The sequence below is a fragment of the Salvelinus namaycush genome, chromosome 12 (genome assembly GCF_016432855.1).
Source record: "Salvelinus namaycush isolate Seneca chromosome 12, SaNama_1.0, whole genome shotgun sequence".
NCBI lineage: Eukaryota > Metazoa > Chordata > Actinopteri > Salmoniformes > Salmonidae > Salvelinus > Salvelinus namaycush.
Window position 1 is genome coordinate 27,431,975 of NC_052318.1, and position 26,376 is coordinate 27,458,350.

The window sequence follows — 26,376 nt, forward strand, 5'->3', positions numbered from 1 at the left end:
CTCCTCTCGCTGGTGCAGAAGAGAGACACAGAGCGGGGTTTCCATGTGCGTCACTACTGTGACACAGCGAATGGAATGGTCAACCAGCATGGTCAGTCAGTCAGCCAGCCAGGATGGAATAGCAAACTCAGTCAGTCAGGGACAGGGGAGGCAGATGTCCGTGCTGACTGGCACAGTCCAGGTAACCCATCATCCAAACCCTCTTTCAAATAATACGAGCATTTGATTGAGCGTGTCTGGAGTGCCATAATATGGACAGGATTTGCATATTTGGGACTTATCCATTGTTTCCATATTGCCAGCAGCCAGACAAACTCAATCAAATTATATTTGAAACCAGGTTTGTCATCATCACACAAACATCAGACAACAATTATCATCATCCTAACTCTTCTAGTAGAAATTAATACCACCGATTAGGAGTTAGCAAAGTCACCACTTAAAGAAACATAGAATCTCAAATTGTGTTCTACTTATTATAGGCTATCTCTATTTGCAATACTATAGTAACTGGACAGATATTCCACTATGGTTCCTGAAAGTCAGATGACGGTTTAAATTCACACTGGCCAAAACTTAATCTCTTGGCCTCAGGTCTCAAAGAATGGACAGATATTCCACAATAGTTCCTGAATATGAGTTCATGAAAGTAAAAGTTAGACAGAAGGTCTAGCCTAAATGCACTTACACTTACACATTTAGGTTCTACATCATTTCTTGGCCCCAAGGATCCAGGTCCCAAAGACTTTGGGTCAGATTCAGGACATGACATCATAATGTGGAGGACGACGTACAGTATCATTAGAGAGCGGATCTGCAGATCACATCTGATTTAGAGCCCAGAATGTTCTACAATGTCACAAGATACATGTTATGGTTCTACTGTAGCAGCAGGGAATATAGTAAACAGGCAATCATTATTTATGCAGGATTTCAATAAGCCCCCCATTTCCCATAGACTACAGTACACCACTAAAGAGGCACGTCAATTAAAAGGAATCTGTGGTGTAATTGTGGTGTAAAAAGTGGTGTAATTGCATTTGCTGGTGATGGGGGGGGGTAAATCAGGTAATGATCTGGATACACAGACAGTTACTAGGACCATGGAGGGTAAGCCGCAGCAGCAGCAGCACATAACGTTAGTGCTTTGTGAGTGTGTGCTTTGGGGCTGGTTTAGAAATAGTGTACAAAAGTATAGGGTTTAGACTCAAAGGTCTTTGTCTAGCTTTGTATGGGCTTTCCAGACTATTGAGTTTAGGAAATGATTGCATTGGGGAATTGACTGGATATATTATATTATATCTGTAGCTGGGAAAAGTCCAGTATCTGATCCTCACACCCAACAAACCTTTCCCTTGTTCTTTGTGATTATATCTTAATATCTTTACTCCTGTAGATCTTACATGCTGCCATCATGTCTATAGAGGGATTATTACCATAGTACCATAACCTTCCCACCAGAGATTTTGACCAGTGATAATAACCAATGGGCTCAGATCCCCACTCTTCATCTTCAGCAGTGATCCACCACATCCCTGTCAGACCATGGGCCGGACAGTTTGCTTTTCAAGAACCAAACAAGACTGAAAATATTTTACTATGATAGTAAAATCTGGCCACAATGCTGGCCTTTAGGAGTATTTAGATAGTACAATAGTTGCAATAATATGTGCAGTAGATATAAGCTAGAGCATAAAGTCCATACTGTATGTACTGTACAATCAACATGTTTGAGTTGAGCATTAGAGCCTTTTAAAGAGTTTGAGAGGCTTTTTCAATTCTGTTTGCCAGTCTGACAATATTTATGTGAACTAATTTGCTGAAAGAATGGAAGAAGGGAGAGCGTTGGGCATGTCTGGCTGTGAGGGATAAGTAGTAGGGTCAGTGTGGAGAGACAGAGAGTGGATGGAATCGGCCACCACATTGGCTGAGATGATATTTCCCCTCTTGGGGCCGGCCAATAATCCTGCATATAAATAAGGAGAGATGCAGGAGAGAGGGAGGGAGGGCAGAATGGATGGGTTTTGGCTGGGTTAAATGGAGACTGTAAATTGCTCAATGGAGTGGAGGAAAATAAGTAGAGTTACCGTATCTACAGTATGTGATCAAAAAGCTGACTCACAGAGGGTGACATTTTGAGTTGTGATGGTTCGGAAATACTCTGTACGCAGCATATAGAAAAACCATTACTTGATTACACGGAGAAGGGGAATTGCTGCTCTTGCTGTGCCGGAAACAAGTACAAAAACACCAAGAGCAGAATAGCAGCGGGGAAGGAAGGAGGAGTAGAAGTATAGATCCCTGGCTAGTATTCACAACAACCTCTACTGTAAGCAAAAGTGAAATAGCCCATACTCATGTATTCCTGTGTCCAAGTCATTATGGGTAGTGAGTGAGTCTACTGTCAGCAGGTGGCATATCATTCATCAAACACTGCTGAGAAGTGGAAACTTATATCACCTGCAAGTCTGCACTGTCACTGTTGAAATGCGGCACCATGGAAATAGCATGATGTGCTTTGTTGAGGGGAGTTGGAAAGCAGCAGTAGAGTCATTTACAACATTTACATTCAATTACGAAGTTAAGGATGTTCCTTTTGAGGGTATAAACTGAACTAAATGTGCATGCTGCAGAACTCTGCTTTAGGAAGGTACACTTTCTACAAAGGCATACATTTGGTACCTCACATCAGAGCATGAGCACAGCAGAATAGATTTTCTCTCCAGAAATAGCTAAAGGGGACAGCTACAGTTACAGCTAAGACGGCTGGCTATCTGCTAAATCAAAAGTATTGACATCAGATGGTCATTTTTAGAAATCAAGCACTTTTAGCCAAGATACAGCCAGAGGACCACTCGTCAACGGTTCGTTCGGCTTCAGCATCAATCTACAAATCAAAACATCTCAACCTTTCAATTTGATGCTCATGCTGGTCACACACATTCTCAGGCTCTGAAAACATCAGCCTTTCTCTATTTCAAATATAAACTAGAGGGGTTGACCTTTTATCCTTGACTTTTACATTTCTCTCATGATCCAAATACACATCCTACATGATTTTGGAAATGATTTTGATATCATTTTTCCTGGAACAATCCCTGGAATCCCTAATATATTTGTGGGTTTTGGATTAAGCTGAGAATGGCAGAGAGATTTCCACACAGAGGACTTAGAAGGTATTACTGAGAAAAAGACTTGTTCACCTCCCTTCCCCACCCTTTCCACAGACGACCAAAAGTCAAACTAATTACATTGTGCAGTAGTGAGAATATCGGCATATGTTGCTAACAGGGGGTGTTTGAAATTAAATGTTTATCACGAGATGAGACAAACAACTTAAAGGGGGGCTGAACTCACAAATTCCGCATGCGTTTTTCTGCTGCTCGTTAAGAAAAAACTAGATTTGCATCTTGAAGGTGTGGTTCGATGTGGGTGTGTTATGATCTCTATTTCGTACCATGGCAGTTATAGTTATTTTTCCCTCTTGAGTCACGGTATCAACATTTCGCTCTCAAAAGATCAATAATTGATCTACACTGAACAAAAATATAAACGCAACACGTAAAGTGTTGGTGCCATGTTTCATGAGCTGAAATAAAAAGATTCCAGACATGTTTCATATGCACAAAAAGCTTATTTCTCTCAAATTGTGCATGGTTTTCTGATGTCAACGTTGTGAACACAGTGCCCCATGGTGGGGTTATGATATGGGCAGGCATAAGCTACGGACAACGAACACAAATGCATTTTATCGATGTCAATTTGAATGCACAGAGATACCGTGATGAGATCCTGAGGCCCATTGTTGTGCCATTCATCCGCCGCCATCACCTCTTGTTTTAGCATGATAATGCACGACCCCACGTCGCAAGGATCTGTACACAATTCCTGGAAGCTGAAAATGTCCCAGTATGGCCTGCATACTCACCAGACATGTCACCCAAATGAGACGGGGGGGGTTAGAGATAATTTTTACAATTGACTGATTTCCATATATGGACTGTAGATCAGTAAAATCTTTGAGATTGTTGCATGGTTCATTTATATTTTAAATATACACTACCGTTCAAAAGTTTGGGGTCACTTAGAAATGTCCTCGTTTTTCAAAGAAAAGCACATTTTTTGTCCATTAAAATAACATCAAATTGATCAGAAATAGAGCATAGACATGGTTAATGTTGTAAATGACTATTGTAGCTGGAAACGGATGATTTTCAAAAATGGAATATCGACATAGGCATACAGAGGCCCATTATCAGCAACCATCACTCCTGTGTTCCAATGGCACGTTGTGTTAGCTAATCCAAGTTTATCATTTTAAAAGGCTAATTGATCATTAGAAAACCCTTTTGCAATTATGTTAGCACAGGTGAAAACTGTTGTTCTAATTAAAGAAGCAATAAAACTGGCCTTCGTTAGACTAGTTGAGTATCTGGAGCATCAGCATTTGTGGGTTCGATTACATGCTCAAAATGGCCAGAAACAAAGAACTTTCTTATGAAACTCGTCAGTCTATTCTTGTTCTGAGAAATTAAGGCTATTCCATGCGAGCAATTGCCAAGAAACTGGAGGTCTCATATAATGCTGTGTACTACTCCCTTCACAGAACAGTGCAAACTGTCTCTAACCAGAATAGAAAGAGGAGTGGGAGGCTCCGGTGCACAACTGAGCAAGCGGACAAGTACATTAAAGTGTCTAGTTTGAGAAACAGACACCTCACAAGTTCTCAACTGGCAGCTTCATTAAATAGTATCCGCAAAACACCAGTCTCAATGTCAACAGTGAAGAAAACGACTCCGGGATGCTGGCCTTCTAGGCAGAGTTGCAAAGAAAACGCCATATCTCAGACTGGCCAATAAAGATAAACGATTAAGATGGGCAAAATAACACAGACACTGGACAGAGGAACTCCTAGAAGGCCAGGCCCTGTTATCCCAGTAATAATGCCATGCATTACACCTGGGTAGAAAACACTTAAATTTGTTCAACTTCCCATTGGCTCAACTTACCCAAAGGCAAACATTGTTGACTATATTAGCCCACACAGTTACAAGGATGCACTTTTTTAGGACCCTGTATTGAATCTTATAGAGACCCCAACTGATGTATACAGATGCAGGATCTTAATGTGATCACTCAACCCCACTGCAATTGTCGCGACCTTGACTTTGAATACCATAACACAATAAATACATTTGAGTTGGTGGAAATCGTTTTTTTGGACCTAACTTGCTCACCACTTTTTCCATGTTCCATGTCTTCTTTCACAGATTCCATGAAATTATGACCTCTTCCTAAATATTTGGTACAATTATTAATTTTGTGTATGGTTTCCTGGAAACAAAGGTGGCTCAACTTACCCCTTCGGCTCAACTTACCCCTCACTCTCCACTACTGGGTATGAGCCCATGTTTCATCACACACAAACAGGACATTGAAACACACCTTGCTTTGCAAACACAGAACACATAGAATATCTCTGTGTTTACAGTCCTGTACTGGCTGCTCCCTGGTAACTGCAGTGGTGGAAACTAGAAAGCCTCACTGGTGACACTTCCAGACCTGGGTTCAAATACTATTTGAAATCTTTAAAAAAAAAGTTTTGTCCTGGAGCGCCAGATGGGTAGGGTTTGCAGTTTTGGCATTATTTTATTGACCCATTAAGCCAGGTAAGGTCAATCAAACACAGATAACGTATTTACAATTATTATGAATAGTATTTGAACGAAGGTTTACCTACTACCTCTGGGTACAGCAACTCACTGAGACTCCTCTTTTTGGCCTGTTTCCTGAATCCTGATGTTGGTCTGTCTCCAATGAGAATATTTATGTAACAAAATAGTGCTGTGGCTGCAGATTCCTCTTGTCTTTCTTTCCACATTCTTTGGTGTTTTGCTAATGCTCATCGTGTCATGGTCTGACTCTGCCCAGCTCTTGAGGAGTATCCACCAGGTGCAATGGATCTCAACAAATTCACAAACATTTCTGCAAACAAATTAGATATTGATGTCAAAACCAATGAACGTATTGTTTATTAATTAAGAGAGAGGCTTTCAGTTGTCAATGTCAACATGACATTCTGGGAATTATGCTACATCTAACATAGTGGCTGTAGTTTCTACAAGCCAGCACATTATGGTTGGGTTTGACACGATAGTGTAAAAAAGGGCAGGCCTATAAGTCTAAGCACTTTCTATGGGTGAGTCAGCAAAACGGATGGACAGACAAACAGTACAGTAAATGTCATAATGAGAGGTATCCCTCCCAGTGAAAGGAGGAATGTGAGAGACAATGCCTTGAATGTATTAAAGCAGCCCAGCTGTCAGGGAGGTGTGGTGTGGGAATTCTGCTGATGGGGATGTGCACACACACACACACACACCACACACACCACACACACACACACACACACACACACACACACACACACACACACACACACACACACACACACACACACACACACATAGCTTCGCCCAAGAAGCCAGCAGCATGTTGCCGCCCATCTACAGTTGATTGCATCGCATAACCTGAACACTACATCACTCACTACCTCTCTCTCTCTCTCTCTCTCTCTCTCAGCAGAGACTCTCTCTGTTTCGGTATGTATAACACATACCGTATTATACACAAAGTGTACAAAACATGACCTAGGCTGGCCAGGTGATTCCAGGTGAAAGCTATGATCCCTTATTGATGTCACTTGTTAGCATTGGAGTCAACATGGGCCAGCATCCCTGTGGAACGCTTTCAACACCTTGTAGAGTCCATTCCCAGGCGAATTGAGGCTGTTCTGAGGGCAAAAGGGGGTGCAACTCAATATACGGAAGGTATTCCTAATGTTTTGTACACTCAGTGAGCATATAAAGGTAAAAGGGTGAATTATGTTCAATATTTCGCTCTTTTGTATAAACTATTCAAATACAATTTAGCCTATATCAAAACAAGCATATCTGGAAAAAATACACAGCCCGAAAACTTCAAAGTACAACATCGATTCTTCCTTCTACCTTCCATCCTATACACCCTGTACACTCTTCCTTAAAATACCAAATCTATCCAAGCCTCGCCCTCATAAACATAAGGAGCTATCCATCCTCTGCCAGCAGCCCCAGGAGCCCACCCAACCCACTCTGCTCTTGTTTTATACTTAGTGTATACTGAATGTGATAAGTCTACTATTGTGAAAGTGTCAGGTCAGGAACAGACGTTTATCAGAACAATAAGAACGGTACATGTACTTTCTCATCAGACACTGCAATTCCCTGAGAGACAAAGCCTGTGTTATCACAGTCTGATTAGTTTGGTTATGTAGTGTAGTTTGGGATGAGGAATCTTTTCCTGTGGGTTGTTGTTGTGTGTCCTGAGAAAGTCTCTCCAGCACTGTGTGTAGTAGACTGTCTAGCCTATCGCTCTCCTTCACTGAAACTTCTGATGCCCAAGTGTGAGCAAAGACAACAAACGGTCATGTTGTTCCAGTGACCACCATTGTTATTGCTGCATTGATATCAGACAAAAACACTCCAGAACTATCAAACGCTTCTCTGCTTTCCCAACATTCTGGCAGCTTTTCCTGCATTACCACTACCTCCCAACATCCTGGCAGCTTTTCCTGCATTACCACTACCTCCAAACATCCTGGCCATGTGGGCAAGAAATCCACAGGACCGTGCAAGCTCACTATCCTTTTTTGAGCATGAGAAACGCTCTAACCCTCTCTCTTTCTTTCTCCCTCTCTCTCTGACTCCCCCTCTCACCTCACTTGACAAACATCTTGCCAGTCGCAACAGTTCACCATGGACGGGGCTTTTATTCTGCCTCCAGACGGCTCTGGTTTACATGGAGTCGGATCTGAAAATAGGCTCACTGTTCTGTGTTCAGCCATAATATTTCACTGAATAGGTCATCAGAGTATCTGCTGAGCGTGGGCACTGGGCCATTCTCTCAGTGTGTAGAGCGTTGGACCACAGTCAGAAGGAGAGAGTGGAGAGCCAATATGTAGTGGTGGTTTGATTAGATAAGAAAACATTATCTTCTAATGAGGAAAGTCTTTGTGCAGCAAACAGACAAGATAGGCTAATCAACCTGGTGAGAAATAGATTAAAATCCTCCTCTCGGTCCTTGATCAAATCCTTCTCTCATCAATTGCTTTATCCTCTCCTCTGCAGACTTCTGTACATCCTGACAAATCAGCCCATTTAGTGATCAATTCTCATTAACTATATGAATGCTTTTTCAATTGGGGCAATGGATGTATGAGAATAATAACAGCATGATTGATAAACTTTACAGTAGACCGCTTCAAATTATAATAAGGATCTTTATGGGATCGAACAGAGCATGTGTGCGTGTGTGTGTGTGTGTGTATACATACAGTATCAGTCAAAAGTTTGGACACACCTACTCATTCAAGGGTTCTTCTTTATTTTTTACTATTTTATACATTGTAGAATAATAGTGAAGACATCAAAACTATGAAATCACATGGAATAATGTAGCAACCCAAAAAGTGTTAAACAAATCAAAATATATTTTATAATTTAGATTTTTCAAAGTAGCCACCCTTTGCCTTTGCACACTCTTGGCATTCTCTCAACCAGCTTCACCTGGAATGCTTTTCCAACAGTCTTGAGGAGTTCCCACATATGCTGAGCACTTGTTGCTTTTCCTTCACTCTGCGGTCCGAATCATCCCAAACCATCTCAATTGGGTTGAGGTCGGGGGATTGTGGAGGCCAGGTCATCTGATGCAGCACTCCATCACTCTCCTTCTTGGTCAATTAGCCCTTACGCATCCTGGAGGTGTGTTGGGTCATTGTCGTGTTGAAAAACTAATGACAGTCCCACTAAGCGCAAACCAGATGGGATGGTGTATCGCTGCAGAATGCTGTTGTAGCCATGCTGGTTAAGTGTACCTTGAATTCTAAATAAATCACAGACAGTGTCACCAGCAAAGCACCCCCACACCTTCACACCTCCTCCTCCATGCTTCACTGTGGGAAACACACATGAGGAGATCATCTGTTCACCTACTCTGCGTCTCACAAAGACATGGAGGTTGGAACCAAAAGTCTCAAATTTGGACTAATTAGACCATAGGACAGATTTCCATCGGTCTAATGTCCATTGCTCATGTTTCTTGGCCGAAGCAAGTATTTTCTTCTTATTGCTGTCCTTTAGTAGTGGTTTATTTGCAGCAATTCGACCACAAAGGCCTGGTTTTATCACCAAAGCCCCAAACACTACCCACCACTGCGACCTGTATGCTCTCGTTGGCTGGCCCTCACTATATATCCGTCGCCAAACCCACTGGCTCCAGGTCATCTATAAGTCTTTGCTAGGTAAAGCCCCGCCTTATCTCAGCTCGCTGGTCACCATAGCAACACCCAACCATAGCACACGCTCCAGCAGGTATATTGCACTAGTCATCCCGAAACCCAACACTTCCTTTGGCCGCCTTTCCTTCCAGTTCTCTGCGGACAATGACTGGAACGAATTGCAAAAGTCTTATATCTCCCTCTCTAACTTTAAGCATCAGCTGTCAGAGCAGCTTACCGATCACTGTACCTGTACACAGCCAATCTGTAAATAGCACACCTGACTACCTCATCCCCATATCATTACTTACCCTCTTGCTCTTTTGCACCCGAGTATCTCTACTTGCACATCATCATCAGCACATCTATCACTCCAGTGTTAATGCTAAATTGTAATTATTTCACCTCTATGTTCTATTTATTGCCTTACCTCCCTACTCTTCTACATTTGCACACACTGTACATAGATTTTTCTATTTATTTTTCTTTCTATAGTGTTATTGACTGTACGTTTGTTTATGTGTAAGTCTGTATTGTTGTTTTTGTCACACTGCTTTGCTTTATCTTGGCCAGGACGCAGTTGTAAATGAGAACTTGTTCTCAACTGGCCTACCTGGTTAAATAAAGGTGAAATAAATAAATAAATAAAATAATGAATTAACGGAGTCTCCTCTGAACAGTTGATGTTGAGATGTGTCTGTTACTTGAGCTCTGTGAAGCATTTATTTGGGCTGCAATTTCTGAGGCTGGTAACTCCAATGAACTCTGGGTCTTCCTTTCCTGTGACGGTCCTCATGAGAGCCAGTTTCATCATAGCGCTTGATGGTTTTTCCAACTGCACTTGAAGAGACTTTCAAAGTTCTTGAAATTTTCCGGATTGACTGACCTTCATGTCTTAAAATATTGATGGACTATCGTTTCTATTTGCTTATTTGAGCTGTTCTTGCCATAATATGGACTTGGTCATTTACCAAATAGGGCTATCTTCTGTATACCTTGTCACAACACAACTGATTTGCTCAAACGCATTAAGGAAAGAAATTCCACAAATGAACTTTTAACAAGGCATACCTGTTAACTGAAATGCATTCTAGGTGACAGCAAAGCTGCCATCAAGGGAAAGGGTGGCTACTTTGAAGAATCTGATTTGTTTAACACTTTTTTGGTTACTACATGATTCCATGTGTGTTATTTTATACTTTTGATGTCTTCACTATTATTCTACAATGTAGAAAATAGTGAAATATAAAGAAAAACCCTTGAATGAGTAGGCGTGTCCAAACCTTTGACTGGTACTGTATGTGTAAAGGAGTGTAAATTACTCTTCCTAGCCTGGTATTGAAAACCTTATATTGTGATGGATCGTACAGTGAAATTACTGTGATTGCTGATGCATTACACTGTAACGAACCAACTAAAGAGGAGTGATCATTACTCTGGTTATTAAAGACTTCCCAGAATTAGTCCTAATGTAATCACAGATAAACCATCTGTTTCGATTCTAAACTCCATCAGAAGGAGATGGTAAAGATGAAACAATCAAACACTGTTTCCAGTGCCTGATCCATTAAGGCCAGTTTCTCTTCTTTAGTAGCCTAATCTCAGAACCCATAACCAATGCGGCGCTAGCTAGCTAACTAGATTATATTTTTTCATCAAAGTTCATCACGAGAGATTACTCCTCTAGTTACTTCACTGAACATCAGGCCCACAACCTGTATCTGTGGATCCATATCAAACATAGTCATGGTCAGTTGATGACACTTTACATTTGATGTAATCTGTGTGTGACTCCATTGAGGATAGTTACGCCCTCACTCAACTCTCCAACCCTATCATCTTAAAATAACCTCTATCTATGGCTTCATATCAAACATAGTCATGGTCAATTTATAATAACAACACATTTGATATGTAGCCTAGTGTGTGTGACTCCACTGAGGATAGTAAAGCTCTCTGGCAGTACTAGTGATTCTTGGCCAGTGTATATTAAGAATACTTTACCCTCAGAACAGCCTCAATTCGTTGGGACATGAACTCTACAAGATGTCGAAAGCGTTCCACAGTTGTGCCAAGTTGGCTGGATGTCCTTTGGATAGTGGACCATTCTTGATACACACAGGAAACTGTTGAGCATGAAAAATCCAGCAGTGTTGCAGTTCTTGACACAAACTGGTGCGTCTGGCACTTACTACCATACCCCTTTTAAAGGCACTTCAATCTTTTTTCTTGCCATTCCCCCTCTGAATGTCACACATAAACAATCCATGTCTCAATTGTCACAAGGCTTAAAAATCCTTCTTTAACCCGTCTCCTCCCCTTCACCTACACTGATTGCAGTTGATTTAACAAGTGATATCAATAAAGGATCATAGCGTTCATCTGGATTCACCTGGTCAGTCTATGTCATGGAAAGAGCTTAATGTTTTGTACACTGTATATGAAACATACTGTACGTGATACAAATACTTGACAGATGACAGATGCTACCCAAGGAGGCTGTAATTGGATGATGTTTAGCCTCATATGAACTGTACACACACACACACGAGTGCGCACACGCACATGCACACACATACATTCTGATGGAGGAAAACACAGTGTCAGACAGACAGCAGGAAGTGACAGCATAGATGGATCACACCACAGGGCTGATGGGACGCCTTCCAGTTGTTCTAGAGGACAAGTCACCCTGAGGAGCTTGAGGACACCTCATCTCACTGTGTGTTCAGTACAGAGGACTCATGTCTGAACTGGTTTTTACCCCAAATTTGGCCGATATAAATCTACAGTAATAAGAACAGCAGTTATGAAATCCTCAGTGACAAAACTCAAATGACTTCATTGATGTCTTCATTATGCCTTGGCCAGAAACCAAATCCTAAAAGAAAACAACAAAAACACCTACATGATATGTGAACAACAATATAGTCTGTGTGTGAAATAGCCAATGCTCTCCCTCATTTGAGCGACCTGTTCGAGAGCAGTATAGTAGAGAAATGTGTGTGACAGGAACCAAGAGTCTAATCTCTCCTGCTGGCATGCAGCAGCTATACTGTAGCCTCCGAATCAGAGCCTGCCGTGCTATCTCACACCACACACACTACCGTTCCGAAATGACACGACAACACTCACTAACTGATAACGCTACACTGTGTGGTGTGGGCTGTGGCCTCACTGGCTGCCTGCCTGGCTTTTCTCTATTGCCTGCTTGGCCACACTGTGACTGACACAGGGACTTCACTGGCTGCACACACTGGGTGGAAAGAGATCCGGCTACAAACAGAGGCGCTCCCACACACACACTACTAAACACATACATGCACACACAAAGATGCATACGCAGCACATACACACACACACCTCTTTGTCAGCTGTGCAACAAGTTATTTTACACTAGAGGCAATGAGCCCACAGAGAGGAGCTGATAATGCAGATATGCTGTTCATGGATAGGACAGAGATAGGACACAACCTGAAAGGAACATTTGTTGATGAGAGAACAGAAAGAAGCAAGAAGAAAGAGAGACAGAGATACCAATGGTTTCTCTGACTAATGTGAAGTTAAAGGCTGCTAAATGAAGTTAACAGAGACTTTGAAATGTAAATGTATTAAGCAGTCTATCCTTAGGGCAGCAGAGAGAGAGAGAGACAGAGAGAGGAGAGGCGAGAGAGAGATAGAGAGAGCGAGCAAGAGGCGAGAGAGAGAAAGAGAGAGAAGCTGCATGGGACAGCGATACCATCTCCACTGGCTGATTCCCTGCCTGCCTCTGACAGAGAGGAAGCTGCTGGAAGATAAAACACACTCAGCACTTTTCATGTCCAGATATCGTGAACCACACACACACACACACACACACACACACACACACACACACACACACACACACACACACACACACACACACACACACACACACACACACACACACACACACACACACACACACACACACACACACACACACAACTAGTCAATGAATATCCTTCTTCTTATTAGAATCTGAGTAATAAGAGAAGAAGGGCCAAGTAAACCTACAGTACAAACAGAGCCACTGGCACTGTACAGCTCTATATGTCTGATAATTAACCTTTAAAATGGGATTTTCTGACATGGCATCAGATTCATAACTAAGCTATTTGGCAATGCATGGCTTTGTTTGCCTCTCACATCAATAGAGCAAAGAGGGACAGAGAGGGGGGGAAAGAGAGAGAGAGAGTGAGTGAAAGATATACTGATGAAGTGAATAAATAGCCTCAGTGATGGAGAGAGTAGTGGTGAGTGAACAGAGCTAAGCTGGCATACGATACAGTACGGTAAGGTAGCAGACCTGACTCAGGTTCCTCCAGCCTACCCGCCTGGTTCCCCATGCTGGTTCGGTCCGCAGGTCTACTCACTCTCCACCCCAGGAAGGACTAATCCAAGAACCCCGGCCGCGGGGGAGGCGGCTTTGCTCAGAGAAACTCTCTATCTTACAATATGTAGTCTCAGTCTGATCTCCCGGCAGAGATAAATACAGGAGACACAAATAATATCCCCTCCTTCCTTTCTCTCTCTTCTCTCCAGCTCTTCCTGAGGCTGAGTGAGTGGAGGCAGACTGTCCCGCTGCCTGTGTGTGCTCAGTCCTCCAGGCTGGTGACAGTATGACACACTGGCAGAGCGGTGTGGGCTTCATTAGCCCTGTGACGGCTGGAATCAGCACATAGGAGGAGTGGCTTCTCCAGGCCACACACACACACAGGTCCTCCTTCTCTGCTCCTCCTCCTTCCCTGTCTCACAGACTCTCCCAGAGCTGTTCTACACTCTCTCGATCACAGTAGAGCAGAAATGACTGCTGCTTTTTAACACAGTGTACTGTACCTCAACAAAGTAATCCTCTCTTTCTGGTACAGTGTAATGAAAGATAGAGAGACTGATGGAGAAGGAAGAGAGGAAGGAAAAATAAGGAGGAAGAAAAGGACGTTTTGTCTTGTTGGCAGAGACTAACAGCAGAGCTCTCTCTTCTCTTCCCTTTCATGTTAACTCTCCTGACCTCATCCGTCCAGCAGAGAGAAGGATCACCGATTAGCTGGAGCTAACTCTTAACACACGCATACATGCAGTATCTTTCTCCCCCTTTCACATACACGCATTCATGTGCACACACAAAATCACACACACTGCCAGTGTTTTCATAGCAAGACTCTGCATTACTGGGGGGCTGTTTTGGGGTGAGTGTTTATGAAAACGGTGGGGAGTTGTGTGTGAGGGGAGGGCGATGCAGTGGGGGTGGGATGAGACGATAGCTTGTTTTTTCCCCCTCTCCCTCATTCACAATGTATGTGTCTGAAATATTCATGATGATAAAAGCCACAGTAGGAGAAATAAAGTCGGGAGTGAATTAATGTGTCATCTCCGGTTGGATTGGTCCTTTTTTGAGCGACGCGACTTTAAGGCAACCTCTCTTTCTCTCTCCCTCCATCTTTCAGTGCCTCCCTCTCTGTCACTATGTGTGTGATTGTATGTGTGCCTTTGTCTTTCTCTCTCTCCTATTTTATTGTGCTCAGCCCAGTCAAAACTGTTCGCTGCTCTGGCACCCCAATGGTGGAACAAACTCCCTCACGACGCCAGGTCAGCGGAGTCAATCACCACCTTCCGGAGACACCTGAAACCCCACCTCTTTAAGGAATACCTAGGATAGGATAAAGTAATCCTTCTAACCCCCCCCCCTTAAAAGAGTTAGATGCACTATTGTAAAGTGGTTGTTCCACTGGATATCATAAGGTGAATGCACCAATTTGTAAGTCGCTCTGGATAAGAGCGTCTGCTAAATGACTTAAATGTAATGTAAATGTAATTAAAGTTATAAGAGCCTCTATCTGTTGCAACATTAAGCATTTTGAAAAATCTCATGAAGGGCGTAATAGTTTAGAAAGTCTAAGAGATGCTGCGGTGGTGCCTCCTCCTCCTCTTCTTCTTCCTTCTCCTCCTGCTTCTCCTCCTCCTTCAGTGTTCTCTACTGATCCTCTCTCCTGTCTGAGCCCATCACTGCAGAACCACCCTTGATAAACAAACATAGCTCTAATCCAGTTAAGAATGTCCTCCTCGCCACAGGAGCCCCATTTCTATGGCCTCCAAGAAACATCTAGAAGAATTTCAGTATTTGGGGGTTGCTTGGGGCACAGTCTTCTCATGACATACAGTGGGGAGAAGAAGTATTTGATACACTGCCGATTTTGCAGGTTTTCCTACTTACAAAGCATGTAGAGGTCTGTAATTTTTATCATAGGTACACTTCAACTGTGAGAGACGGAATCTAAAACAAAAATCCAGAAAATCATATTGTATGATTTTTAAGTAATTAATTTGCATTTTATTGCATGACATAAGTATTTGATACATCAGAAAAGCAGAACTTAATATTTGGTACAGAAACCTTTGTTTGCAATTACAGAGATCATACGTTTCCTGTAGTTCTTGACCAGGTTTGCACACACTGCAGCAGGGATTTTGGCCCACTCCTCCATACAGACCTTCTCCAGATCCTTCAGGTTTCGGGGCTGTCGCTGGGCAATACGGACTTTCAGCTCCCTCCAAAGATTTTCTATTGGGTTCAGGTCTGGAGACTGGCTAGGCCACTCCAGGACCTTGAGATGCTTCTTAGTTGCCCTGGCTGTGTGTTTCGGGTCGTTGTCATGCTGGAAGACCCAGCCACGACCCATCTTCAATGCTCTTACTGAGGGAAGGAGGTTGTTGGCCAAGATCTCGCGATACATGGCCCCATTCATCCTCCCCTCAATACGGTGCAGTCGTCCTGTCCCCTTTGCAGAAAAGCATCCCCAAAGAATGATGTTTCCACCTCCATGCTTCACGGTTGGGATGGTGTTCTTGGGGTTGTACTCATCCTTCTTCTTCCTCCAAACACGGCGAGTGGAGTTTAGACCAAAAAGCTCTATTTTTGTCTCATCAGACCACATGACCATCACCCATTCCTCCTCTGGATCATCCAGATGGTCATTGGCAAACTTCAGACGGGCCTGGACATGCGCTGGCTTGAGCAGGGGGACCTTGCGTGCACTGCAGGATTTTAATCCATGACGGCGTAGTGTGTTACTAATGGTTTTCTTTGAGACTGTGGTCCCAGCTCTCTTCAGGTCATTGACCAGGTCCTGCAGTGTAGTTCTGGGCTGATCCCTCACCTTCCTCATGATCATTGATGCCCCACGAGGTGAGATCTTGCATGGAGCCCCAGACCGAGGGTGATTGACCGTCATCTTGAACTTCTTCCATTTTCTAATAATTGCGCCAACAGTTGTTGCCTTCTCACCAAGCTGCTTGCCTATTGTCCTGTAGCCCATCCCAGCCTTGTGCAGGTCTATAATTGTATCCCTGATGTCCTTACACAGCTCTCTAGTCTTGGCCATTGTGGAGAGGTTGGAGTCTGTTTGATTGAGTGTGTGGACAGGTGTCTTTTATACAGGTAACGAGTTCAAACAGGTGCAGTTAATACAGGTAATGAGTGGAGAACAGGAGGGCTTCTTAAAGAAAAACTAACAGGTCTGTGAGAGCCGGAATTCTTACTGGTTGGTAGGTGATCAAATACCTATGTCATGCAATAAAATGCAAATTAATTACTTAAAAATCATACAATGTGATTTTCTGGATTTCTGTTTTAGATTCCGTCTCTCACAGTTGAAGTGTACCTATGATAAAAATTACAGACCTCTACATGCTTTGTAAGTAGGAAAACCTGCAAAATCGGCAGTGTATCAAATACTTGTTCTCCCCACTGTATATAAAAACATCCACAAATGTATCAATTTCTATCTATCTATAGGCTACATTTAGGTTTTTATTTTATTATTTTTAGGCTATTTGACATTAGTGCGTAAGCCTAAGCTTTAGGGCCTAACTGTACGCGCGCCAAATAGCCTACACGCCAATCGCCAAACGCTTTTGGGAACGGGCAGAAGAAGTTAAGGTCAATATACTGAGGCAAAAAGGACAATGTCAGAGTTTTATTCAATAAGAGAAAAGCTGTGAAATGGAGAGTTGAAAATAATGAGAAGGGAGGGACAGAAATGTAATGTTTAGGAAAGATTTGGTGGTGTTAAAAAAGGATGTTAGCAGTGCCTATGTTATGTGTGATGCTTGTGAGGCACATCAAGGGAAGTGTAGACTATCGTTCAGATGGGTTAAATAGAAACTGAAATCTGGACAGTGACTGTTGGTCTATAACTTCTTAATAGCCTTAATATGAACTCCTGCAGAATTAAGCATTTGTTGCAGAAAAATTATACACTGAAAGTATATTTTGACTCGGGAATAGGAGTGAAGAAATATGATTTCTTTCTTTCAGCATCTTGAGAAAATGTGAATATGCAGTTAAGGACCGTCAGTAAAGGTGCTATTTTAAAATGATCAGCTGAAACATATCTAAATTAGGCAAAATATTGTTACGCCGTGTCTGACTGTAGCCAACAGTGCATTTTCTATATTTGCGGGTTAGGGCCTCATATTTTCACTTTCACTCGGTTGTGGATGGGTTATTAGCAATTGCAGGCAGGTGAACAAACAGCTGACCCACGCACCACCAGTGCTTGTGTGTGTTTCTCTCTCTCTGTAAGCATGTATGCCTGTGTATGTGTGTGTGTGTGTGTGTGTCTGTCACGGTAGAATGCTTATGGAGGCTAAAGAGGACTGAGGAGTCCCAGTGGTATTGAGGCATGTTGGATTAATTCATATGGCAGTGATGAGGAGGAGCTAGAGAGAGTGACTGTGCCCCAGTCAGGTGGGCTCCATTGCGACCCACAGACACACACTGTCCCTTCATGGCCACATGTTCGTGGCCTCTCCACAGGCCTCTAGGGGCCCAGAGTGTATCCAAAATGGCACCCTAATTACTATATAATGCACTACACAGTGGCTTCTTCCTTGCTGAGCGGGCTTTTCAGGTTATGTCGATATAGGACTTGTTTTACTGTGGATATAGATACTTTTGTACCCGTTTCCTCCAGCATTTTCTCAAGGTCCTTTGCTGTTGTTCTGGGATTGATTTGCACATTTCGCACCAAAGTACGTTCATCTCTAGGAGACAGAACGCGTCTCCTTCCTGAGCGGTATGACGGCTGCGTGGTCCCATGGTGTTTATACTTGCGTACTGTTGTTTGTACAGATGAACGTGGTACCTTCAGGCATTTGGAAATTGCTCCCAAGGATGAACCAGACTTGTGGAGGTCTACAATTGTTTTCTGAGGTCTTGGCTGATTTCTTTTCATTTTCCCCATGATGAGGCACTGAGTTTGAAGGTAGGCCTTGAAATACATCCACAGGTACACCTCCAATTGACTCAAATTATGTCAATTAGCCTATCAGAAGCTTCTAAAGCCATGACATCATTTTCTGGAATTTTCCAAGCTGTTTAAAGGCATAGTCAACTTAGTGTATGTAAACTTCTGACCCACTGGAATTGTGATACAGTGAATTATACGTGAAATAATCTGTCTGTAAACAATTGTTGGAACAATTACTTGTGTCATGCACAAAGTAGATGTCCTAACCGACTTGCCAAAACGATAGTTTGTGAGAGACAGAGAGAGACATTGTCGGGTGGGTCCCCCATTATTACAGCTAACTAACTATGCTTTTCAGTTTGTGGTCCATGTTTACAGCAAAACAAATATATCTGCTGTTAGAACACAGTGTCCACAGCTGTAACTGGTGGCTTGACAGTGTCCTAAACTACTAGAGGGCAAAGAAGATCTCATTGTGATGACTGATTCAGCCCAGACGCTAATTCTGGAGCCCCTCTGGCCCGGTCTGACACTCACACTGTGTCACGGTCATTAGGAGGTCAGTATTTGTCATCAGGACAACTTGGGTTCTTAATGAAATGGAAGTGAAGAGTGTGCGGTAAACGTGGCAGCAGGTGTGAAGGCTTCCTAACCTAAGTTGGTCCTGATGACAAATACTGACCTCCTAATGACCGTGACACAGTGTGAGTGTCAGACCGGGCCAGAGGGGCTCCATAATTAGCGTCTGGGCTGAATCAGTCATCACAATGAGATCTTCTTTGCCCTCTAGTAGTTTAGGACACTGTCAAGCCACCAGTTACAGCTGTGGACACTGTGTTCTAACAGCAGATATATTTGTTTTGGCTTCACAGATATTGATATTGAGCCACAGAGGATTTTCAAATATCTATTGTCTCTTTAAGTCAAGACAGTGCTACTGGTAAAGGCAATAAAATGACTGAGTAAAACTGGCCCTTTGAACAGTGACACACCACGAGACCTTCAAAGTTCAAACTGCCTGCAGTAAGTGCTCTGCATCCATTCCACGTGAGAACAGCAGTGTGTAAATCAGAACAGGTGTGAGGTAAAGGGAGTACCCATCCATGAAGTAGCTACTAGTGCACATCATCTTACCTCATCAGGGCTGATGATAAAAATGTTATTTATAGAGTAGCAACTGCTCTGTCTTCTCTCATCCTGGCACTCCACAGGGGATCCTCTACTCTCTTCATTTATATATTGATGAAGTGCTTAAATAAGTAATCTGGACGTGGCTGTGGTGTTAAACCCTCGTCTGATGGGACAGTGTGAATATAAATATCTTTCCCTCTTTAAATCTCTTTTTACCCTTTTACCCTGGAGCTCTCACTGCAAAGAAATTCCTATGTACTTATACTTAATGGCAATAAATGGAACTTACACATATTGAACGTAGCGTAAAGTACCACTACCGCTGATTAAGCATTATAAAGAGGTATTATATTACAGACCCACTGTATCATCCCATTAGTATGGAATGCTGTTAAGAGTAGTAGGAAATCCAGACTGATCATACTGGATGTTAGTGACCCTCTTAGTCGCCCTGGACAAGAGATAGATGACGCTGCTAGTCTGTGTGTTTCCCGTGGTTGTGGCTCTACCCCTCACTCCCTTCTATTGGCTTTGGCTCTACCTCTCACTCCCTCTTCTTTCCTTTCTTGGCGCTCTCTCTCTCTGCAGCAATCTCTTAAGTGCTGTGGGACTTGGGACAGTCTCTGGCTGGTTCTCAGCAGCTGATGGAGAGGGACACCAGAGAGTGGAGTCATGGTCTCGAGATGACACTGGTGTGATGATCACAACAAAAGGATGTCACTTTACTAAATAAGCAGAGTGACATCAAGTTAATTTATTCATACCTCCAAGGACATGGGGATTCTATCACTACCTCACAAGAATGTAGCCTAACATTTTGCCTTAACTAGTCAGGTGATAGTACGGATATGTAAGATGTTCTGGCACAAACTAATGAATCACGTTGTTGGAACAGTGTAAGACAGGTATGGCTGATGCATAACTTACCTTTAAACTGTGGCATTTGAGAGAGTAGCCTACTACATGCTCACACACAAACTACATAGAACAAGTGAAACATTATCTTTCAATAAAATGTTCAATCTGGTATTTGGAAGAAACACCAAAGCCAACATCAAACATCACGAATGAAAGCAGATTTTGATGTATAGAACATGTGTAATTTCTGACAAGTCTGAACAGTGCTAGGGTAATGAAAACTGTGCCTCAAAGCCTTGCAGGTCCAGATTGCCTGAATAGGAGCAGAATGGAGTTTACAAGACTAACATGACAATGCTGACACAGTTACATAATCCAGCAATAAAAACTGTCTTCGGTACAAAATACTTACCACAGAGCAAGGTGGTGAGAAGATCAAGTAAACCAAGAAAATAATAAGTTGACATAAATCAATAGAGCTAATTTACCTCCACCAGCACATACAGAACATAACCATCTTTCATTGTGACTGACAGCATGGTACAAATCTTCAAAAGCTACAGTAGATTTCACTAAACTCTGAGCATTGTCCCTGCCTATCCTCATCGATACATCAAGATAAGACACAGATATTTCACTCAAAATATAAGATCACATCATACGTTTAAATATCAGACCACAAGCCAAATCTATATTAAAATATTACATTTTCCCTGCCTGATATCTCATCTCAGACATTCAGAAAACAAAGGATGTTTCTCATAATGCATACTACCGTACCCCGAACACGCAAATTGGAGCACGGGAGGGCCGGAATATGAGTCCAAATCAACATATGCGAAACAGAGCATGGAGGGCACTCCTCGAGTGCGTACTCCGTTTGTACATATTTAGAGGTATGCATTGATGCAACCTTCAACGGAAAGTATGCAAAGAAATATGACGCAACCCCTTAAAAAACAACGCAATTTAAAAAATGAATGTCGACCATTATTATACCTTTATTTCAACAAGGAACACAGACTGAGACCAAGGTCTCTTTTACAGCTGGGCCCTGCGTATACATGTGTACACATACAGTTTAGGTACAATGATTAAGAAATTACACAAGGCAAACAAAACGATCACAGAAATCACAAAAAAATACAACAGCAGATTGTTACATTTACACATAGGTTATTCCTAACTTGCATTACCCGAAGCAGTTACAAGCAATACAAAAATACAAATCCTCCAATAAATATTTAAAACGGGCAAGGGGGACAAGAGTCTCAAGTTTAAATTTGGTCTGCAGTCCATTCCATAAGCAAGGAGCGTAACAGGAAAAGGCAACCATACCCAGCTCTGTGGAAATCGCATGGGCGATTTGTAATCCATGCTTGAGTGTAATCCATGCTTGAGACCTGGTTTTATGAATTATATTTCTAATGTTGATAAGTGATGATAAATAAGAAGGTCGTTTATTCAGAAGTGCTTTATAGAAAAAACACAAGAGCATGTTGTTCTTGTCTCATGGACAACGAAGTTCAACCCACATTTTGATATAAAACACTGTGGTGAGTTCCGACTTCGGAATGAAATGTAGCCTATTCACATCGCATATGTTGGGTGACTACAATATTTTATCTTGAGAAGTTAATAAATACATGCTGTGTTAATTTTGGCATGTTTACCTGCCTACGTACCGTAGATCGCAAGTCCATAATAAGTCAATTGGGATAACTACTACTGTTAGCTAGCTACCCATGAAGAATTGACAACTATATTGCGTAATATTAGTTTTATGTCATTTTGCCTGTTAAACTATCTGGTTAGCTACATTATGATTCACATATAGCTAGCTGATTGTTATGAAGTAAAATGGTTGCTTTGTGTATATCTTGTTTAGTCTCTATTGCCATTGGCCTGGCTGGAGGACGGTTCAGTGAATGGGTAAGTCAACAGGGCTAACTCGTTAACTAGCAAGCCACGAAAAATGTACATCTACCTTGCATAACATTAGTTGTAGGTAATTTTTGCCTGTTTTAACTAGCTGGCTAACTAGATAGCTACGATTCACATATCTAGCTGATAATTATGAAAACATTTGCTTTGTGTATATCTTGTTTCGTCTATTGTTGCCACTGTCCTGGCTGGAAGAAGGTTCAGTGAATGGGGAGGTGAAGCATGCATTCTCCACAATCTCGTCCTCACAAGAACTTACTCAAGAGAACGTTGTCGGAGAATGAGTGTGGAGCAAGGTAGTATGCATATTGAGAAACAGCCAAGGTGTGTCAATCAACATCCTTTTGCTTGGGTTCCTTTCAACCACCATCATTATTTCTTAACCATTATGTAGGCCTCAACTGTCAACCCAGGTTGTATACATGGTTGACTAGGCTAACACTCCTTCATCACATGATCATGCCTAATGGGATTTTTTCTTCAGACCTGTCTGACCTGTCCACTGACTGTCAGGTTAATCTGTCTCAACAGGTACTCACTGGTGTGGAGGAGGCAGATAGACATAGACACATAGAACACAACACAATACAGCCTGCTGGGTGGAGTATGCTAAGCATGTGCTCATGATAGGTCCATTCTAGTTGTTCACTTGAGTGATTGTTAGACTGGATAATAGTCATGCTATAGCCAATGTAGTGGAGCTAGGCAATATGGACAAAAATCCATATTGCGATACATTGCCTGAATTGATGCAATAACAATAAACAGAGTGATAAGTTTATAACATTAATGTGCACCACAGTGTTATAAATTATCCTTTAAACTACTACTACTACTACTTTGATGGTTGTAGCCATCAAATTGTCCCATTAACAATCACCCATATTAGCAAACTTATTTCATTTCAAACTTCACATTTCTCTACCACATCTCTGCCTGCGATAAGTCATCAGTATGGTGGGTGTCTATAATTTTCAGTTTATCGCCCCCAGCTCTACAATGTAGCCAATAACATGACTCTTTCTCGATCTCTATTCATCCATGTTGGTCTATCTCGGAGTTAGCTAAGTGCAGTGAACGTCTTCTACCCACTAATGAAGTATGTTAGGGCACTAGTCAGATGAAATCCTCTGTCTTTTCCCTGTTGGACACATAAACGATTCGGTTTGGTTGATGCAAGTACAAACTCAAACATGAAATCCCTGTGGGTAAAAAAAAATACCCCATCTGTCTCTGGAGAACACAACATCTCTCACACTGCTGCTTTTTATCTAAAAGAGATAAGGGTGCAAAACAACCTTTATATAAAGGCCAACTTAGCTTATTTTAACTACAACATCTTTTCCTGGGGGAATAGACTGGTGCAGCTTGCGATTACAAAACAAGGCTAAGTGTACTCGGTGCACTCATCCTTAAGCTGCAGAGTGCTTTACAATCAAGTGTTAATCTAAACAAAATCTGTCCCTATACATTTACATTTAAGTCATTTAGCAGACGCTCTTATCCAGAGCGACTTACATTTAACCTTTTTTTATTTTTTTATTTTATTTAACTAGGCAAGTCAGTTAAGAACAAACTCTTATTTTCAATGACGGCCTAGGAACAGTGGGTTAACTGCCTTGTTCAGTGGCAGAACGACAGATTTTTACCTTGTCAGCTCAGGGATTCAGTCTTGCAACCTTTCGGTTACTAGCCCAACGCTCTAACCACTAGGCTACCCTGCCGCCCCTATAACATTGGACTGGAAGCTGAATAGTAAGGAATTATTTAGGAAGTTGCCTAATCAAATCATTATACAGGCAGGACACAAAGTATACAAACCTCATTTCTATCCTGTGGTGTGAAAACCTTGAAAACAAAATTATTTTATTAAAGCCCCTTGATACATTTAAAAGCCAATCAGGGCTTCATTGTGTGACAACTTGAGAATGGTATTCTGCACAACACTTTTTGCTTGGTTTCACACTTTCACTCAGCTCCCAGAAGCCCTTTGTTCAATGGAGAAAATACATGTTTTCCTCCATACAACAGACCTAAAGAGAGATGTGAATTAGCAATCTACCCAAAACACAACCCCCAAACACTGTGTGGATGGGGCTCGATAAACAAACACTGCTAGTCTGCTACCACAGTGGGATTTTACAAGGGAAATGCTAAGACAATATGGTTACTGTACACAAATCTATGTCCGTCCAATACTAACTGTAGGCCTACTATTTGTTGAGGTTTGTTGGATGAAGCTATTCTTCACAAATATACTACTGACACAGCTGATTCAAAACAGAACCAAACTGATGGTTAGGCCTACCAACAATTCATCACTAGCAGAAATCTGGAATGTCCTTGGTCATACAGTACCAGTCAAAAGTTTGCACACACCTACTCGTTCAAGGGTTTTATTTTATTTTTAATATTTTTTATATTGTAGAATAATAGTGAAGACATCAAAACTATGAAATAACACATATGGAATCATGTAGTAACCAAAAATGTGTTAAACAAATCAAAATATATTTTATATGAGATATTCTTCAAAGTAGCCACCCGTTGCCTTGATGACAGCTTTGCACACTCTTGGCATTCTCTTAACCAGCTTCATGAGGTAGTCACATGGAATGCATTTCAATTAACAGGTGTGCCTTGTTAAAAGTTCATTTGTGGAATTTCTTTCCTTCTTAATGCGTTTCAGCCAATCAGTTGTGTTGTGAAAAGGTAGGGTTGGTATACAGAAGATAGCCCTATTTGGTAAAAGACCAAGTCCATATTATGGCAAGAACAGCTCAAATAAGCATAGAGGAACGACAGTCCATCAAGACATGAAGGTCAGTCAATGCGGAACATTTTAAGAACTTTGAAAGTTTTTTCAAGTTCAGTCACAAAAACCATCAAGCGCTATGATGAAACTGGTTCTCATGAGGACCGCAACAGGAAAGGAAGACCCAGAGTTACCTCTGCTGCAGAGGATAAGTTCATTAGAGTTACCAGTTCCCGAAATTAGCAATTAACTGCACCTCAGCTTGCAGCCCAAATAAATGCTTCATAGAGTTCAAGTAACAGACACATCTCAACATCAACTGTTCAAAGGAGACTGCGTGAATCAGGCCTTCATGGTCGAATTGCTGCAAAGAAACCAATACTAAAGTACACCAATAAGAAGAAGAGACTTGCATGGGCCAAGAAACACGCGCAATGGACATTAGACCAGTGGAAATCTGTCCTTTGGTCTGATGAATCCAAATTTGAGATTTTTGGTTCCAACTGCCGTGTCTTTGTGAGACACAGAGTAGGTGAACGGATGATATCCACTTGTGTGGTTCCAACCGTGAAGCATGGAGGTGTGATGGTGCTTTGCTGGTGACACTGTCTGTGATTTATTTAGAATTCAACGCACACTTAACCATCATGGCTACCACAGCATTCTGCAGCAATACGCCATCCCATCTGGTTTGTGCTTAGTGGGACTATCATTTGTTTTTCAACAGGACACCCTCCAAGCTGTGTAAGGGCTATTTGACCAATAAGGAGAGTGATGGAGTGCTGCATCGGATGACCTCGCCTCCACAATCACCTGACCTCAACCAAATTGAGATGGTTTGGGATGAGTTGGACCACAGAGTGAAGGAAAAGCAGTCAACAAGTGCTCAGCATTTGTGGTAACTCCTTTAAAACTGTTGGAAAAGCATTCCAGGTGAAGCTGGTTGAGAGAATGCCAAGAGTGTGCAAAGCTGTCATCAAGCCAAAGGGTGGCTACTATGAAGAATCTAAAATCTATTTTGATTTGTTAAACACTTTTGGGGTTACTACATGATTCCATGTGTTATATCAAAGTTTTGATGTCTTTACTATTATTCTACA

The 26,376-nt window shown here is 42.0% G+C and overlaps 1 protein-coding gene across 1 annotated transcript in view; it reads right to left on the bottom strand.

Annotated features, from left to right (window-relative positions):
• LOC120057058 (cytospin-B-like) overlaps window positions 1-13,953 on the bottom strand; it is a 103,322-nt gene extending 89,369 nt beyond the window's left edge. The window contains exon 1 of the mRNA XM_039005440.1: window positions 13,647-13,953. Within this exon, the coding sequence (XP_038861368.1) occupies window positions 13,647-13,686 (40 nt within the window). The 5' untranslated portion in view covers window positions 13,687-13,953. The remainder of the gene's footprint in view (window positions 1-13,646) is intronic.
• Window positions 13,954-26,376: the final 12,423 nt, after the last annotated feature.